Source organism: Hemiscyllium ocellatum, chromosome 30 (genome assembly GCF_020745735.1).
Source record: "Hemiscyllium ocellatum isolate sHemOce1 chromosome 30, sHemOce1.pat.X.cur, whole genome shotgun sequence".
Classification (NCBI taxonomy): domain Eukaryota; kingdom Metazoa; phylum Chordata; class Chondrichthyes; order Orectolobiformes; family Hemiscylliidae; genus Hemiscyllium; species Hemiscyllium ocellatum.
In genome coordinates this window covers 38,940,430-38,959,536 of record NC_083430.1, presented here as the reverse complement: position 1 = coordinate 38,959,536, position 19,107 = coordinate 38,940,430, and the positions used below count along the sequence as shown (strand labels likewise).

General features: G+C 40.1%; 1 protein-coding gene across 1 annotated transcript; it reads left to right on the top strand.

The window, feature by feature from the left end:
- Window positions 1-18,113: 18,113 nt before the first annotated feature.
- On the top strand, window positions 18,114-18,707 carry cldn23l (claudin 23-like). The gene has a single exon (XM_060847178.1). It carries the CDS (start codon window positions 18,114-18,116, stop codon window positions 18,705-18,707), a length of 594 nt encoding a protein of 197 aa, XP_060703161.1.
- Window positions 18,708-19,107: the final 400 nt, after the last annotated feature.

The following is a 19,107-nucleotide window of genomic DNA, read 5'->3' as shown; positions in this document are numbered from 1 at the left end:
GACTGGAGAGTTGTTAATGTTGTCCCCTGTTCAAGAAGGGTAGCAGGGATATTCCAGGTGACTACAGACCAGTGAGCCTGACATGGGAATGTTGCTGGAGAAAGTACTGAGAGGTAGGATCTATTTATATTTATATCAGTGACAGGCAACATGGTTTTGTATGGGGGAGATCATACCTAACCAACTGAATAAAATTCTTTGAGGAAGTGACCAAGTTGGTAGATGAAGGAAGGGCTGTAGATGTCATATACATGGACTTTAGTAAGGCATTTGATAAGGTTCCCCATGGTAAACTAATGGAGAAAGTGAAGTTATATGGTGTGCAGGGTGTTCTAGCTAGGTGGATGAAGAACTGGCTGAGCAACAGGAGACAGAGAGTATTAGTTGAATGGAGTTTCTCAAAATGGAGAAAGGTGACCAGTGGTGTTCTACCAGGATCAGTGCTGGGGCCACTGTTGTTTATGATATACATAAATGATCTGGAAGAGGGCATTGGTGGTCTGATCTGTAAGTTTGCAGATGACACGAAGATTGGTGGAGTAACAGAAAGTATAGGGGACTGTCAAAGAATACAGGAGAATATAGATAGATCAAAGAGTTGGGAGGAGAAGTGGCAGATGGAGTTCAATCTGGGCAAATGTGAGGTGATGCATTTTGGAAGGTCTAATTCTAGAGTGGACTATACTGTAAATGGAAGAGCCTTGGGAAAAGCTGATGAACAGAGAGATCTGGGAGTTCAGGTCCATTGCACCCTGAAGGTGGCTGCACAGGTGGATAGAATGGTCAAGAAGGCATATAGAATGCTTGCCTTCATCGGACGGGGTATTGAGTATAAGAGCTGGCAGGTCATGTTAAAATTGTACAAGACTTTGGTTTAGCCGCATTTAGAATACAGCATACAGTTCTGGTCGCCACATTACCAAAAGAATGTGGACACTTTGAAGAAGGTACAGAGAAGGTTTATGAAGGTATGGAAGGTGCTAGCTACGAAGAGAGATTGAGTAGGTTAGGATTGTTTTCATTAGAAAAAAGGAGATTGAGGGGAGATCTGATTGAGGTCTACAAAATCACGAAGGGTATAGACAGGGTAGATAGAGATAAACTTTTTCCCAGGGTGAGGGACTCAGTAATGAGAGGTCATTAATTCAAGGTGAGAGGAAAAATGTTTAAGGGGGATACATGCAGAAAGTACTTCACACAGAGGGTGGTGGCCAGCAGAGATAGTAGAGGCAGGCACAGTAGATTCATTTAAGGTGCATCTGGACAGATGCATGAGTAGGTGGGGAGCAGAGGGATATATATCCTTAGGAATTGGGCAATAGGTTTAGACAGTGGATTTGGATCAGCACAGGCTTGGAGGGCTGAAGGGCCTCTTCCTGGGCTGTAAATTTTCTTTGTTCTTTTCTTGTTCGAAGATCCTCTGACAGGACATTTCAAACCTGTGAATTCTAACACCTCGAGGGACAATGGCAGTAAGGACATGGGAATACCTCTCCAAACCATACACCATCCTGACTTGGATCAAATTTCTGGAGCTTCATCTCTAACAGCACAGTCAGTTTCCCTAAGATTGAAGCAGTTCAATAAGGCATCTCACCATCACATTCTCCAGCTGAGTGGATTAGGGGTGGTCAATAAATGCTGGCCTAGCCAGCAAGATCCACATCCCACTTGTGAAAAAAATATAAATCTGATCCTGAGATGCATTGCTGGCACTTAATAAATATGTATTGCTGTTATTGCTGTAAAAGAAAGGTTTTGATCAAATTGTGCAGAGACAATGGGATAGTGAGTGTATGAAAATTGAAGGCATATTTAGATCACTTCTTAAGGGAGTGGTTGATTTTGAGGGATTTTATGGGACAACTTGGATTGAATGTTGTCTCTTTTGATCCAGGACATTCCATGTTCTTATTAATGCCTTTGTCTGACACCCTGAAACATGACTCTGAATTCACACTGTCTAAAATTCTCATTCCCATTTTGAACAAAATCATTAACTGACCCATTCAAACTGATCGTTAAAACCCTGAGAATATTAGACTACTTTGGAGAATTGTCACTGAAATTAAGATAGTTTCAGGACAAACATTCTCCTAAACGTTAACAAGAAATTGAAACAAATGAAACCAGACTAACAAAAATTGAGAGGGACAAATGGGAAATAAAGAACAATGGAATAAAATATGAGAAATTAATGATTCCTTTTCTGAAAATTCTGACAGAATCATGAATTTGAGATGAAAGGAACAAGACACTGAAAGAAAATTAAATAATGCCGAGATAAGTGAAATCAAGTTCAAAAGGAGAGTGAAAAATTAAAAATAATGAAAAGGAAATCTCAAAAAGAGAATCCTCCCACCCTAAATCCTGTAAAGACTCTATTCTGTTCTTCTCGTACCTCTGTCTCTGTCGCATCTGTTTTGATGATGCCAACTTTGACAAAGGAGCCTCCAAAATGTCTACCTTCCTCCTCCGCCAAGGATTCTCCAGCACTGTAGTTGACAGGGCCCTCTAGCGAGTCTGACCCATTTCTCGTACTTTGGCCCTCAGCCCTTCTCTCCCCTCCCACAACAGCAATACGATTCCCTTTGTCCTTACATTCTGGTCTCCTTCCTGTCGGAAAGATGTTGCAAAACTTGAAAGGGTTCAGAAAAGATTTACAAGGATGTGCCAGGGTTGGAGGATTTGAACTATAGGGAGAGGCTGAACAAGCTGGGGCTGTTTTCCCTGGAGCGCTGGAGGTTGAGGGGTGACCTTATAGAGGTTTACAAAATTATGAGGGGCATGGATAGGGGATAAATAGACAAAGTCTTTTCCCTGGGGTGGTGGGGTCCAGAACTAGAGGGCATTGGTTGAGGGTGAGAGGAGAAAGATATAAAAGAGACTGAAGGGACAATGTTCTCACGCAGAGGGTGGTATGTGTATGGAATAACCTCCCAAAGGAAGTGGTGGAGGCCAGTACAATTTCAACATTTAAAAGGCATTTGGATGGGTAGATGAATAGGAAGGATTTGGAGGGATATGGGCCAGGTGTTGGCAGGTAGGACTAGATTGGGTCGGGATATCTGGTTGGCATGGACGGGTTGGACTGAAGAGTCTATTTCTGTGCTGTACATCTCTATGACTCTATGAGCTACCATCCTACCAGCATCCATATCCAGAGGATCATCAGCCACCACTTCTGCCACTTCAAGTGAGATGCCACCACCAGACACAGATTTTCTTCCCCTCCCTTGTTAGATTTCTGCAGGGATCATTGCCTCCAGGACACCCTGATCCACTCTTCCTTCATTCCCAACAGCCCCCCACAGCCCCATGGCACCTTCCCCTACAACCACAGAAGGTGTAACACCTGCCCATTTACCTTCTCTCTCTTCAGTATCCAAGGCCCAAACATACCTTCCAGGAGAAGCAGTACTTTACCTGCACTTCACACAATCTAGTCTACTGCATTCACTGCTCACAATGTGGACTCCTGTACATTGGGAAAATGAAGCATAGTCTGGGTGACTGCTTTGCAGAAAACCTATGTCCCACCCACAGAAAAAACTCTGAGCTTCCAGTTGCCTGCCACCTCAACACACCACCCTGTTCCCTGGCCAATATTTCTGTCTCAGGCTTGCTGCAGTGTTCCAGTGAAGCTCAGCATAAGCTGGAAGAACAACATCTCATTTTCTGCTTGGGGACCCTGCAGCCTTCTAGACTCAATATCAAGTTAAGTAACTTTAAAACTTGAGCTCTCTCATGTCCTTGCCCCTATCCCAGGCCGTGTTATCACATAGTCTGCTTTTACACATAACCCATTGTTCCTCAGTAGCAGTCCAAATTAATTGCTATTCACCCTCCAAGCCAGATCATTATCAACTCCCTTGTCTGTCCAACTGTTCTTCTCTGTCTGAACTCTTTCCCCCCCCTATTGTTTACTTCTTACCCTCTCTCCTATCCTCTCTTCTGCATATAAACTGACATTTCCTAGCTACCATCAGTTCTGAGGAAGGGTCACTGGACCTGAAATGCTTACTATTCACAGATGCTGCCAGACCTGCTGCTCTTTTCCACAGTTTTTTTTCCTGTTTTTGTTTTTTTTACAGCATCCGCATTCTTTCAGTTTTTGTCAATAATCTGAAATTGTAAGATTCCCAGTTCCTCTACTCTTTATTCTGTGTAGAGCAGTTTTGAGAGGCCTGCAAATTAGTCTTTGACAGATTAGTGTCAACAAAGATAATTAGAATTGTACTTACTTCGGCAATTTCTATAGTTGAAGGATTTGCCTACACAATCCAAGCATTGTACATTGGCACTGGCCATTGTGTTGCTAAATCTTAGGTAGTAGCTTTGGAAAAGTATATCACAAATAAATGCCTTTGCCTTTTCGAAGTAGTGGGTGTATTCAGGTGGATATCTGTACACTCTGACTAGTTGATTTCCCTGCATTCCTGGTGACAGTCAGCATATACCATTGGTGAATATCATTGTGTTCTGTCAGGTGGTTATCGGGTGTGAATTAACGGATATATTGAGAAGGGGGTGCTTGGTAGGTTGAGTAATGAAGCATACGATGAAAGTTTATAGTGTATTATTATTTTTTGGAACTTGGATTATAAAGTGGGGATAAATAGGATTTTGGTTTTAGATGCTGTGAAGTCCTATTTCTTTTTAAATAAAGAATCAAAAAGTAATTTGGATCAGTGGGCTAAATAAAGAGAATAGAGAATAGGAAAGTTCTCTTGGTATCCAAGAGCAATATTTATCCATCAACCACCATAACTAAAACAGATTATCTGGTCACTTATCTCTTGCAGTTTGTGGGACCTTGCTGTGCGAAAACTAGTTGCTACGTTTTCCATCCTGCGGCCTTACTACAAAATTGCCTCACATGTTGTGAATTGGTTTGGGACATCTGGAAGTTTTGCTACAGAAATGCAAACCCTTACATATATTTACTGTGGACACAGAAAAATCCTTTCTTCCAGCAGTGTCTCCTTAGAAAGCTTAATATGTACAATGGTGCATGACCAGCAGAAATAGAATGAACATGCCAATTACCAGTGTAATGTGGCAGGAGGTTTTAATGAGTTTTAAATAGCACTTTTGGGCCAGTTTAGGAGCACATTGAAATGAATTACACACTCAACCTTTCCACTGATCCCTCCTATCTCATTTAATACACTTTTATCACCTTGATCTCTCTCAGTCATACTTACAGCTGCATTACAGGCAGCACAGAACCTTGTTCTATTTATTGCATGGTACTAAAGCCTTTTGTAGGACCTCATTCACCAGCACAGTAGAATCTGATATGGGATTTAGGCCCAGGGACGGTTATTAGACACAGTTGGAGGTCAGGAGACTTGTTGATATTTGGCTCATCATTTGACTATAGGCCACACGTTATGCATCTATAGGGATAGCTGCAGCAGAGTTGTTCATGGGGAGAAAACTCTGCACCAGGTTAAATCTGATCTTCCTGGTCCTGGGTAGGCAAGGTGAAACAGCATCAGGAATGTTGATGCTGGACACAAGATTCTGCTAAACAAGGGAGACAGTTTACTTCAGGGGTCAAAGCTTGATGTAGGAACCATGGGAATGGCCCTGCATGGGCAAGAGGCATGATTGATGCCAGGTCAAGTCCAGTGACGTTTACAGTTTGGAAAGGTTCAACAGTCCTGAACAAAGTGGAACATAGGAAAGTTGTGAACTCACAACAGGTGTGGGAGCAAAATGTGCCCAGCTCCTCGGAACAGTCAGAAAGGCTGTTGTAACCTGTGGGTTCTCCCTCTCCATCAGGTGTTGATGAGGCCTTGGAATCTGAACTGGCCATGGAGGATGTTGCTGCCTGAAGAAGAGAATGAATTTCTTCCGGAACTCTCCAGACATGAGGCCAGCTATTCTGCCTTATACGCCACCCGTATCTGAGACTGAGGTGGAGGAACCTGACCCAGTGCTAAAACACCCCAGGAAAAGCTACAAGAAAAAGAACTAGCCTATGCCCTCAGCCTCAGAAGAGGAGGGATGTAGTGATTATAATGAGGAAGGCCAAGTGGACCTCAGAGAATATGAGTTCTCTGATTGGGGTTGTTAAACTGGTCCAATCAGGAACCCCTGGATAATCAATAAAAATAGGAGATCAGATATCCTGTTCATTATGAAAGCTGGCTCTGAAAAAGCTGGCTTGGTGTCAAGGGCTGTCTGTGTGTAAATAATGTGTGACTTGATGATGGGTCTTGGCCTCAGTGGAGTTAGTTCATCCTCCTTCTTGAGTCAAGCTCCTGTTGCACTAATCCCCAGCTCAACACCTCCCTCTTCCCTATGTTATTTTGTATACATACTTATTATAATCTTGTAAATGTGATTTGTTAGACCTTGGTGATTGGCACATTGGTGTATGCTATGATCCCAGCTGTGGGACTATAAACTGGTGTTGTGTGATTTTTATCATGATCCCAGCTGACAGTGACATCGGACAAGTCAGATTCCAAAGTGAAACCTGGCTTGATGGACTGTAGGTATTATATTTGCAATTTGACTACCATGTTGTTCAGTCACTGAATATAATCACAAGATGCTGTCAATGATTTTTAAAATAAAAGAATACACGTTTGTAATATAAAAGAAAAGGAACAAAAATGTTATGTATAAAACAATTTGGACGATGTTATCATAAATAGTGAAAAGAAAGATTCAATCTCTGACCAAAACTCTTTAATTTCCTACTGAATTGACAAGGCTGCAAGCATTTCCTTTCAGTAACCTTGGGCACATTTATCAGATGTGATTCTTTTCATTGCTCCCAGAGACACACAGACACAGGCTGACTTACTGACATTTTGCACTGAATTCTAAAAAAAGCTCAGGCATTTTCCAGTGCAGTTCTCAACACTACTATTCTAGGACTACTAAATCAGCCTAAGAAGTCTTTCCAGCACTGATGGTATGGAGATTGCTAAGACGAAATTGCCTTTCTGCTGCTATGAACCTCTGCCCTGTCCTTATGTAGATGATAAAAGTTCAAATTAGTTAACAATTCATCAATTATCTCACCAGCCAGCTTTATGTTGTCATTTAGCTTACGTCACATGATTTCTTAGAAATGCTGTTTCAATCCTTAAAAATAAAATCACTTTCACAGAATTAAAACCAAAATCTTAGAAGCCAAATTCCCGAATAATAACAATGTAGTATAAACCTTCATCATATCTTCCACATCTCAAAGTGAAAAGATACTTCTAATTTGCATTAAGGTCCTCATCATTATCGGTATTCTACTTTAGTACACACAATATGTAATAACATTATTACATTAAGTACACAAGCAATTTAATAACAATTATATTCTTTACAAGTCCATTTGTCCCACAAGATTCATTTCCCTTCATATTTGCTCTTGATAAAATATCCACTATAATATTCGCTTTTCCTATGACTTGAATGATTTTCAAATTACATATTTGTAGCATTGAACTATGATGAAAGAATCTTGAATTCTTGATGTGGAATCTTGTTAAAACAAACCTGATGGATTATGGTCTGAGTCTGTATAAATGACAGTCTGTGCACAATTGTTGAGTATGTAGACTTTAAAATGTTGGAAACCCAATGATAGACTCAGTGGCTCTTTCTCCAACATTGAATATTTCTGTTGGCACCAACTCAGTTTTATAGAAACATGAATGACTGGTTTATAGGTCTCCACATCTTATAGCAACAGTGCACCAACAATGGTGTGACTATAACCAAAAGCCAGTGTTAAAGTCTTATCATAATTTGCTGATATTAAAGCTGGTGTGATAGTCAGTAGAGCGTTTAGGTTGTTAATCAGATATTCTTTTGTCCATTCAAATTTCTTGCCTTTCTTTAACAAACTTGTTACATGAGCCACTACAATGCTGAGATTTAGAAAGTGCTTCTGATAAAATCAACTCATTAATATATCACAAAATTTATTTTTTGCCTTAGGTACAGGAAAATTTTATTTTGGTACTACTTGGTCTTGTTTCACAATGTGGCCAAAATAAATCATAGTTGCTTTGGCAAATACACTTTTAGCTAAATTTATGACCAATTGTCTCACTATAATCGAATAAATGTTTTGTTCAAGGGTGTAAACATCCCTCCTAGATTTAGCCAAACATTACAACATTGTCTATATGTACAGCACAGTTGTAAAGTCCTTTGATGATCTTGTTGGTTAATCATTAAAAAAAAACATTTTACATTTCATTGAGTTTGCATTGATAAAGTCCATCTAGTGTTACAAAAGCTGATTATTTCTTTGATTGTATCAGTCAATGGAACTTGCCAATAACCTTTTAATTAGTTAATTTTGTAACATTCCAGACTTGTACAATCCTCTCAAAACAGTCCTCTTTGACTTTATGCTAATTGAACCATGATAGTTATGGTCTGTTCACTTTTAACAATGTCACAGGAGATAAGCTCCAGCTATTATGTCACGATTCAATAATTTAATTGACCATCATAAAATTGATTTCTTCACTTACTTAGGTGAGATTGTAAGGCCATTGTTTTATGGGTAATACTTTCCCGACATTAAAATCAAATAAAGTCAAATATCATTTTTTTTCTGACCAAGGTAGAGAAGCCAATTAATGAATCTGCAAAAGCTTTTGTACTAACTTTGATAGTTTCTGAGAGGTAATCATATAACCCGTTGAACCTTTTAAGCACAAATGTTTTGTCCAATCTGATAACTGTACAGTCAACCTTTCAATTTTCAATTTCTGATTAATTCTTGAATTGTTCTGAATTTTGTTTTTACTTCACTCTATTTATTTCACCACTATAAAAATACACTTCTATTCTTGTGATCCTGCCTGTAACAGTATTGGTTTAACATATGAACATGACACGCTTGCTGATTTTTCTTCCTGTCTTGAGTACTCATTGCATAATTCACATAATTGAGTTTCTTTTTGACTTGTTAAGGCCCAGAGAATCTCACTTTTAATGGTTCCCTGAAGACAGGTAATAATACTAACATGTTGTTTCCATCAAACAAAATTCTGAATGCTGGCCTTTTTATCTGCTTTAGTTTGCATTGTTATCACTTCTTAAATGTTTTAGATTTTTCTTTGAACTATGGCACATAGGTCGGAAGTGCAGCCTCTGAGCTTTCGTTAATGAATTTTTCTGTGTTTCTGTTAAGAGGTCCTCTTATACCATGTTTGTTTATCAGCTCAAAGGGTCTGAAATTTGTGGATTTATTAGGAGCATACATGGCAAACAATAACTAGGGAATTATTTTACCTAACTAGTCGGGCATTCTTGTGAATAACCTTTAGTCATTTGCTTAAAATTTTGATGACAGCGATTCTTGAGATTGTAGATGATAAGCTGAAGATTTAAGTTGTTTTATTCTCAAACTATCTATTACTTTATTAAATATTTGCAACATAAAATTTGAACCTTTATCTGATTGTATTTCTTTGGGAAACCATATGTTTAACAAATTGAATTGACTTCTCCACTGTAGTTTTTGCTGTAATTTGTTTCCTAAAGGCATTGCTTGAGGAAGTCTGGTTGAAAGATCTGTGACTGATAAAATATATTGATTACCATTCCTGGTTTTAAGTAGGCACCCGACAAAATCAATTAAGACACTGTCAAAGTGTTCTTTGAAAGCTGGTACTGGAAGGCACAAGTTTAATTGATGGTTAGGCTTTTCCCACTACTTGGACTGTATTGCATGCCTGGCATAAATGTATTTATATCATCCTGGCCAGTAAAGTTTGTAGTATTGGAACCTCCATTTCAAAGTACTTAGGTGACTTGCTGTTGGAATTTTGTGAGACTTTCATAAAATCTCATGGTACTCAAATATGTCCCAGGCCATAAAAGAGACAAACATGCATACGCACAGAGAATACGCAGCCCTTTTCAGGGGAGTGGCGATATGCAGAACATGTGGAAGGGTATTCAGGCCATTACCAACCACAGAACAGCATCGCCTGCTTGTGCTGGTGATATCTCCCTCCTGGATGAGTTGAATAGCACCTATGCACGGTTTGAGGCACAAAATGACGTGGCAGTGAGAAAGACCATCCCCTCTCCTAATGACCAGGTGCTGTGTCTTACCACGGCTGACATGAGGAAATCTCTATGCAGAGTCAACCCAGATAGGGCTGCTGGACCAGGTAACATCCCTGGCAGAGTGATCAGAGGGTGCTCTGATGTGCTGGTGGATGTTCTCATGGACATTTTTAACATCTCCCTGAGCTGTGCCATACTTCCAATGTGCTTCAAAGCTGCTACCAACATCCTTGTGCCGAAGAAATCTTCAGCATCCTGCCTCAATAACTCCTGCCCTGTTCACTTACACCCATCATCATGAAGTGTTTCGAGAGGCTTGTGATGCAACATATTAAGACCCTGCTGCCCCCCTCAATGGACACCCTGCAGTTTGCATATTGTCCCAACCGCTCAACAGATGATGCCATTTCCACCACACTCTGTCTGGCCCTCACCTGCCGGGACAAGAAGGACACCTACGTCAGATTACTGTTCATAGACTTCACTTCTGCATTTACACTATCATTCCTCAGCACCTGATTGGAAAGCTGAGTCTGGTTGGCCTGAAAACCTTCCTCTGTAGCTGGATTCTGGACTTCCTGACTGGGAGACCTCAGTTAGTCCAGATTGGGAATAGCATCTCCAACACCATCACACTGAGCACAGGGGGTCCCCCAGGGTTGTGTGCTCAGTCCACTGCTGTTCACTCTGCTGACACATGACTGTGCAGCAATGCACAGCTCGAATCACATCATCAAGTTCGCTGATGATACAATGGTACTGGGTCTCATCAGCAGGAACAATGAGTCAACATACAGAGAGGGGGTGCAGCGGCTAACGGACTGGTGCAGAGCCAACAGTCTGTCTCTAAACATGGACAGAACAAAAGAGATGGTTGTTGACTTCAAGAGGGCACAGAGTGATCACTCTCCACTGGACATTGATGACTCCCCTGTTGAGATTGTGAAGAGCTTGAAATTTCTTGGCATCGACCTGGCGGTGAATCTCACCTGGTCCCTCAACACCAGCTCCATAGCCAAGAAAGCCCACCAGTGACTCTACTTTCTTCTTAGGTTGAGGAAAGCCTGTCTTCCATCCCCCACCTCCCACCCCCCATCCTCACCACGTTCTATAGAGAGTTCATTGAGCAGCTGCATCACTGCCTGGTTCGGGAATTGCACCATGCCGGATCGGAAGACACTACAATGGATCGTGAGGACAACTGAGAGGATCATCAGGATCTCTTTTCCCTCCATTACAGACGTTTACTCCACACGCTGCATCCAAAAGGCTAATGCATTGTGGATGACCTCACGCATGCTTCATTCAAATTCTTCTCCTTCCTGCTATCTGGCAGAAGACACCAGAGCATTCGCTCTCTCACGGCCAGACTGTGCAATAAGTTTCTTCCTTCAAGCCATTAGGCTCCTTACACAATATGTTCACACTCTATTCCATTTACAATTTTCGGACGACCTTTTGAATTGCTGCTATAAAATGTTTTATTAATGATAATTCATTGCTACAGTGTAATTTGTCCACCACTGTGCCTATTGTCTTGTCAAGAATTACTGTGCAGTCTTGCATGTTTTCCACTTCTGTTTGCCCTTTATGCTGCCTTGTGTATGACTGCAATCTCGTGTCGTCTGTGTGTTTAAATAGCACCTTGGTCTGGAGGAACGCTGTCTCATTTTTATTTTACCGACTGTATATGGTAGAAATGACAAATAAAGTTTCTCTCTCTCTCTCTCTAAAACGGAACCGTCATCTGATGGATTAATGCCCATTCTGCATTGGTTGGTATCAAGGTGGTTTCCATTTCTCACTAGCACCTTACCTTTTAAATAATGAAACTCAGGTTCTGATTTAACATCTGAGTCAGCTTGAGAATGTATATAGTGTATAAGCAGGCAGAGAAGGAGTTAAGTTCTGAGTTTGTGAAACAAAAGGTTCAGCTGAGCATGACTCAGATCAGATAAGAACTTACAGTTAACAATGGGGTGCTGGAGGTAAGGGTAACGGGTTAACAAGGGGAAAAAGCAGCCATTACCTAAAGCCATTTAACAAGATGAGGTAGCATTCAATATGTGAGGTCAGTTTAACAAGGTGTTAAGTATTTATTATAGGACAAAAAGTTGTTGAGTTGAATTGTCAACAATGGCACGGTGGCACGGTGGTTAGCACTGCTGCCTCACAGCACCAGAGACCCGGGTTCAATTCCCACCTCAGGCGATTGACTGTGTGGTGTTTGCACGTTCTCCCCGTGGGTTTCCTCTGGGTGCTCCGGTTTCCTCCCACAGTCCAAAGATGTGCGGGTCAGGTGAATTGGCCATGCTAAATTGCCCCTAGTGTTAGGTAAGGGGTAAATGTATGGGTGGGTTGTGCTTCGGCGGGTCGGTGTGGATTTGTTGGGCTGAAGGGCCTGTTTCCACACTATAAGTAATCTAATGTAAATATACAAATGTAGGCATTAAATGCAGCTTTCTAGTTAAATGAACACCTTAATTGGAATAAGAATCATTTTCTGAGTCATTGCTGCTTCTTTCATCCTTTTTATTGCAAGCTTTTCTTGAGAGTTACTGGACTCAAAATGTTAACTGTTTTCTGTTGACAGATGCTGCCAGACCTGCTGAGTTTCTCCAGTATCCACATTCTTCATCTTATTCTAGCTGAGCCATATTGTCTGATTTACTTCTCTCTTTGAATTCAGTCTTTCTCAGATTGTATTTCCTATTCTATTTTTCCCCTCATTTTCCTAAGTTCGAGCAATATTATTTCTATAGTTCTCCTTTCCTTTATTTCTCCTTTCTTTTCTATGTTCTTTTCTTCTCTTTTTCTTCTATTTCATGTTTGTTTACATTTCAAACTGAACTCTACTTATGATTGGAGGTGCTGGTATTGGACTGGGGTGGACAACGTTAAAAATCATACAACACCAGGTTGTAGGCTAACAGGTTTATTTGGAAGCACTAGCTTTCAGAGCGCCGCTTGTTCATCAGGTGGTTGTGGAATCTGATGAAGGAGCAGCGCTCCGAAAGCTAGTGCTTCCAAATAAATCCGTTGGACTATAACCTGGTGTTGTGAGAATTCTACTTAATTATAATAGTCATGATTTGGAGATGCCAGTGTTGGACTGGGGTGTACACAGTTAAAAATCACACAACACCAGGTTATTGTCCAACAGGTTTAATTGGAAGCACACTAGCTTTCGGAGCAACGCTCCTTCATCAGGTAATTGTGATGAAGGATTGTGATGAATCACCTGATGAAGGAGCGTCGCTCCAAAAGCTAGTATGCTTCCAATTAAACTTGTTGGACTATAACCTGGTGTTGTGTGATTTTTAACTTAATTATAGTAGTTATGCATCAATTTCTGGTTTCCCTCTTTTTAATTCTAAATGCTGGATAATCACTTAAAGCATCTCATCCTTATGAGATCTTAACTCTGCAATGTGACCTTGGTATATTAATAATATTTCCTAATCCCAATAAAGTCTCAGTGAAGGTCAAATCCATTTTGAAAGTTCAAATCATGTAACATAATTAACAACAACTTTGTTTTTATGTCCACTACATCCATATACTTGTTCTCCTTCAAGAGTCACACATCTCTCTCAAATCCAAAGAATTTCTATCCCACTAGGAATTCCCATTATGTAATGTTCGCAGTTGATGGGAGCAGTAGAAAGTTAGATTCCAGTCCATGACTTCATGGACTGTAACTTTTGTTTTTGCAATTTGGTTACCGTGATGGTTAGTCACTGAACACATTTATGAAAGGCTGCCAGTATACCTTTAATGAAAAAAGTTGTTACATGAAAGGAAAGGAGAAAAAGCTACATTAATGACATTTGAGAAAGATGAGTCATATAGTACTGAAACAGACCCTTCGGTCTAACTTGTCCATGCTGACTAAGTTTCTCAAACTAAACTAGTCCCATTTGCCTGCGTTTGGCCCATATGTCATTAAATCTTTCCTATCCATGTTCATGTCCAAATGTCTTTTAAATGTAACTGTACCTGCATCTGTCACTTCTTCTGGCAGTTTGTTCCATACATAAACCACCCTTTGTGTGTAAAAGTTATCCCTGATCTCTTTTAAATCTTCCTCCTCTCACTTTAAAATTATACCTTCTAGTTTTGAACTTCTCGGGAAAAGACCTTACTATTCACCTTATCTATGCCTCTCATAACTTTATAAACCTCTATAAAGTCATCCCCAACCTCCCACATTCCAGTGAAAAAAGTTCCAGCTTATCCAGCCAATCCTTATAACTCATATCCTCCAATCCAAGCAATATCCTTGTAAATCTTTTCTGCACCCTCTCCAATTTAATAATATCCTTTCTATAGCATGGTAACCAGAACTTTACACAGTACGCCAAAAGTTGCTTTGACAAGATGTTGCACAGAAGGCTGCTAAATAATAGCCCATGGTACTAGGGGCAAGGTTCTGGCATGGATAGAAGATTGGCTGGCTGGCAGAAAACAGAGTAGGAATAAATTGGTCTTTTTCAGGATGGCAGCAGTGACTAATGGAGTTCCACAGGGGTCAGTGTTGGAACTATAACTATTCACATTATATATTAACAATCTGGATAAAGCAACTGAGGGCGCTGTCTCAGTTGAGACAGAGTACATTTCATGTGATTGAGACAGAATACACTTTGTGTGATTTATCAAACAAAAATGTTGTTACAAGAATGGTTCCAGGAATTAGAGGTTTCCAGGACTTGAATAGACAAGAAAAGCTGAGATTGTTCAGTAGGGAGCAGAGAAATCAAAGAAGATTTTCTGTCAAAGATTGTGAAGTGTTTAGACAGAGTTAAGAAAGAGAAACTGTTTCCTGTAGTTAAGATTTGGCATGTTTAGCATGAAAGAATATTGAAAATAGGCTCATTAGTACCTTTTCAAAGAGACAAATACCTGAAGGTGAAAGCTTTTCATGGGGGAAGAAACTATTCTATTGTCAAACAATCCTTGTTTTAATTTATTTATTGTTATGTGCTTCATTGACAAGGCCAGCAGTTGTTGCTCATCTATAATTGCCTCTTTTAATGATCTTGTTTGTTGATAAAATCCCAAGCTGCCTGGATTTTTAATTGTCACTTTGATGCCGGACTCAATCATTTTGTCCACTTTCTGATTTAATTATCCCTGCATCTGTTTTACTTTTGTCTGAAGCCCTTCCAAGTGAGGTTTGAAAATGTTTGGTAGTTTCTGTTGAGTTTCAAAATGCCTGAGGATATTTTCTTCCATTAGCGATCCTACATAAATGTATCTTGTTTTTGTCATTTCTATTTTTCTTGTTGCTGATGTAGGTTCTTAAGGTCCCCTGCTCCTGGGCCTGGGGCAGTTGGATTGATACTGTAACTGGGAAAGTACTTATAGGAATCTTTTGCCAATACATGGAGTAAATGGGCACAGAGACCATTCATCTTGGCAAAAGGCCAGCTTATTAAGTATCGCTTAATTTATGAGATTGGTGTATGAGGAAACAAATGCTGTTCTGGTTATTTTCATGAAAAGAGTTGGCTGAGAAATGGAGTGAGAGACAGCTAGACCTCAGAGTTGAAATCTCAAGACATTAATTAGTTGAATTATTGCTGGACTGTTAATCCAGAGACCCAGGTAATGTTCTAGAGATATAGGTAGAATCCCACTATGGCAGATGGTTGAATTTGAATTCATTAAAAATCTGGAATTAAGAATCTAATGATGACCTTGTATTCATTGGCAGTTCTTGAAAAAATGATTATGCTCACTAATGTCCTTCAGGGAAGGAAACTGCCATCCTTACCTGGTCTGGCCTACGTGTGACAATGTGGCTGACTCTTAACTGCCATCTGGGCAATTAGGGATGGAAAATAAATGCTAGCCTAGTCAGCAAGACCCTCATCCTGTGAATGAATTTTAAAAAAAGAGATGACTGATGACTTTGACATTTTTTCTTTTGAAATTGGTCTGCCTAGTTCTGGAGTTAAGGACATCTCCTTGACTCTGGAGAGAAACTTGGAGTGGGATGGGAAAATCGAGCTGTTGTGTTCCACTTTCACACCAACTACATAGATTAAGAATAAGGAAAATATTATGTTCAGGCTGTATGAGCAGCCAGGGACTTAATTAGAAACCAGACCACAAAGTTAATATATGGATTACCCCAAGCAATTTGCAAGTTAGCAAAGGGTTAATAAAATCAGACAGTTGAATGTGTGGCTTTAAGATTGGTGTGGAACAAATGGTTTCCAATTCATGGGGACTCACAGACTCACAGAAACAGATAAAACTGAAAATTGAAAATGATGGAGAAACTTATACATCTGGAAGCATCTGTATAGAGTGAGAGCAAAATAGTTACTGGGTCAAGGCCTTTTATCACTCCTCTTTGGAACTGAAGAAGAGTTCCAATGATATAGGACTCAAAACTTATCTTTCCCAGGTGCTGTCCGAGTCGCTGAGTTTCCCCAGTAGTTTCTGTTTGAGATTTGTTGCATCAGCAGTATTTTGTTTTTACCTTTGAAAGAGGAAATCTTTTGTTGGGGACAGGTTTCGATCGAAACGTACTGGGAGCACAGTCCTGTCGAATGCCTAAGGTGAAGGGGAAATTTATAAAGTTAGAGAAAAAGGACAAAGCAATAGTGCAGGGTAGTGTCATGGTAGCAATGAAAACCTGAGTATGACAAGGGGAAGAGAGCATATAGACATAACAGAGATCTGTCCAAAGTAGGGGAAAATGGTAAAAAGTCAGAATTAAAAGCTCCTTATCAGAATGAAATATAGAGATACATGAAGTGATTACACAAATAGAAATAAACAATATGATCGTCATTATAGAGAAGTTATTACAAGGTGTCTGATGCTAGTTGTTGAATATTTAAAGCTCTAGATGTTTAAGGATATTTGACATTCTAGTGGACAGGAAAATAGGAAATGGAAAAATAAAGAGTTGAGTTAGCTCTGTTAACAAAGATTGAGTGCTGTACAGTGGTGAGATGTGATCTTGGTGTAGAAGATTAAGGTGTAAAATTCACTTCAGTTGATGTAAGAAATATCAAAGGAACAAATACACTGATGAGACCTTTAATAATAGTTACACTGTAGATCAGAGTATGAGTCAAGAAATATTAGGAGATTGCAAGAAAGATACTGTGATAATTATGAGTGATTTTAATCTTCATATGGATTTGACAAATCAAATTGGACAATCTATTATTGATGTTGAATACATGGAGTATATTCTTAATTTCCTAGACCAAAGATAAAGAAGTTATAATCCTACCAAACCATAGAGCTGCTCTCTCACTTGAGAGAGAGAGAGAGAGAGAGAGAGCTTGTGGTGGTTTAATCTGAGAATCACCACACCTCAGATAAGGTAGAGGTTGAGAAGGAAATTCCTTTGTGATAACCTCAGCCAGATTCAACCCTCTGAGTGAAAAATAAACTGTTCATCTTTACCTCAAATGGGAGACCCTATATTTTGAAACAGTCCCTTATTCTAGTCTCTTCCACAAGGTGTGGATCCTTGAGGCATCCATCCTGTGAAAATCCATAGGGATCTTATATGTTTCAATAATAACACCTCTCACCTTCTAAATTCCAGTGGATACGATTCAACCTCTCCAACATTTCATTATAAGATAACCCTCTAACTCTATGAATAATCGAGTCAACCTTCAGGGAATTGCTTCCATTATAATTCCATCATCTTTTAAATAAGACCAAAACTATCCACTGTATTTGAGATGTCATCTCACCGATGATCCATACAACAGTACCAAAAGTACATTCCATTCCTCTTGCAAATAAATACAACATTCTAATTGCCTTCCTAATCACTTGCTGTATCTGCATATTAATGTATAATGATCTATGCACTAGAACACTCAGATCCCTCTTTGCCGTAGAGTTCCTCAGTTTTTCTCAATTTAAATGATATGCTGCTTTTCTGTTTTCTTGTCAAAACAAAACATCCATTTACTAGTCTGCAGCTGGTCACTTTGCTCAGAATGCTCTTCACAATATGCACTGACCTTTTGTCTCTTCTCCTTGCAGGTTCTGGTTGGATCCTGATTAGTCAAAACATGCGGACCCCACCGCCGATGATCATCGGGATTATCAGTGCTCCTCTTGGGCTAGTCTTGGTATTTGTAGCTGTGTTAACCCCACAGTGGCGCCAGGGGTCTGTTAATCTTGGGAAAAACACAGCCATGAAGTCTGATGGTCTGTGGGAGTCGTGCCTGGAACTGCAGGACACCAAACAGTGCTGGCCGGTGACCACAGTGTATCAGAGGGATGAAATTGTGCAGTGGTCCAGGGCCCTCATGCTGAGCTCCCTCTTGGTCTGTGGAATGGGGATCATCGTGGCCAGTGTTGGGATACGTTGCTGGATGGACTTCCCCCTTCGTAATGTAGCTGGAGCTAGTGGAGTTGTCATTATCCTGGCTGGATCTTTGTGTATCACCCCACTGACTCTCTACATGATGTCCATGCAGGAAATCAGCCCTGACACCCACACCCAGTACCAAAGTGGGAGTTCACTGTACTTTGGCTGGGCTGGAAGCTGTATTGAGATCTTTGGAGGAATAGCTCTCGCTCTGAGCTTCACCTGTCCAACATTTGAGAAATGTAGAGAGTCAGGACAAAATGCCAAAAGACCCTATGAGGTTGATTACTAGATCAAATAATTGGGCACCAGCCTACCCTGATCATTTTTAACATGCTGCTGTATATTAAGGCATGTATTAAATGTTAAATCCCAACCAACTGTATGTGGCATCATCATTTAATTACTAGCTTTAGTGTCCTAGCTGGGTATGTATTAACTATGATGAATAAGATTGCCCTTGGATTTTCCTGAACTAAAGGTTAATTTCTATTCACTCTTGGGAGCACTTAGGAAAATAAATTACTTGATATTAAAAAAATTCTTTGAACAAGTGTTCTTCAGTTTTAAACCTATTTGCAAAGAAGAGGCTAAATGGCAGGTGAGGATCATCCAACAATATATGAAGTGAATGTAGCCAATAGGAAGAAGTGGGACAGTGCAGTAAAGGGGCATTTAAACCTCCAGTCATG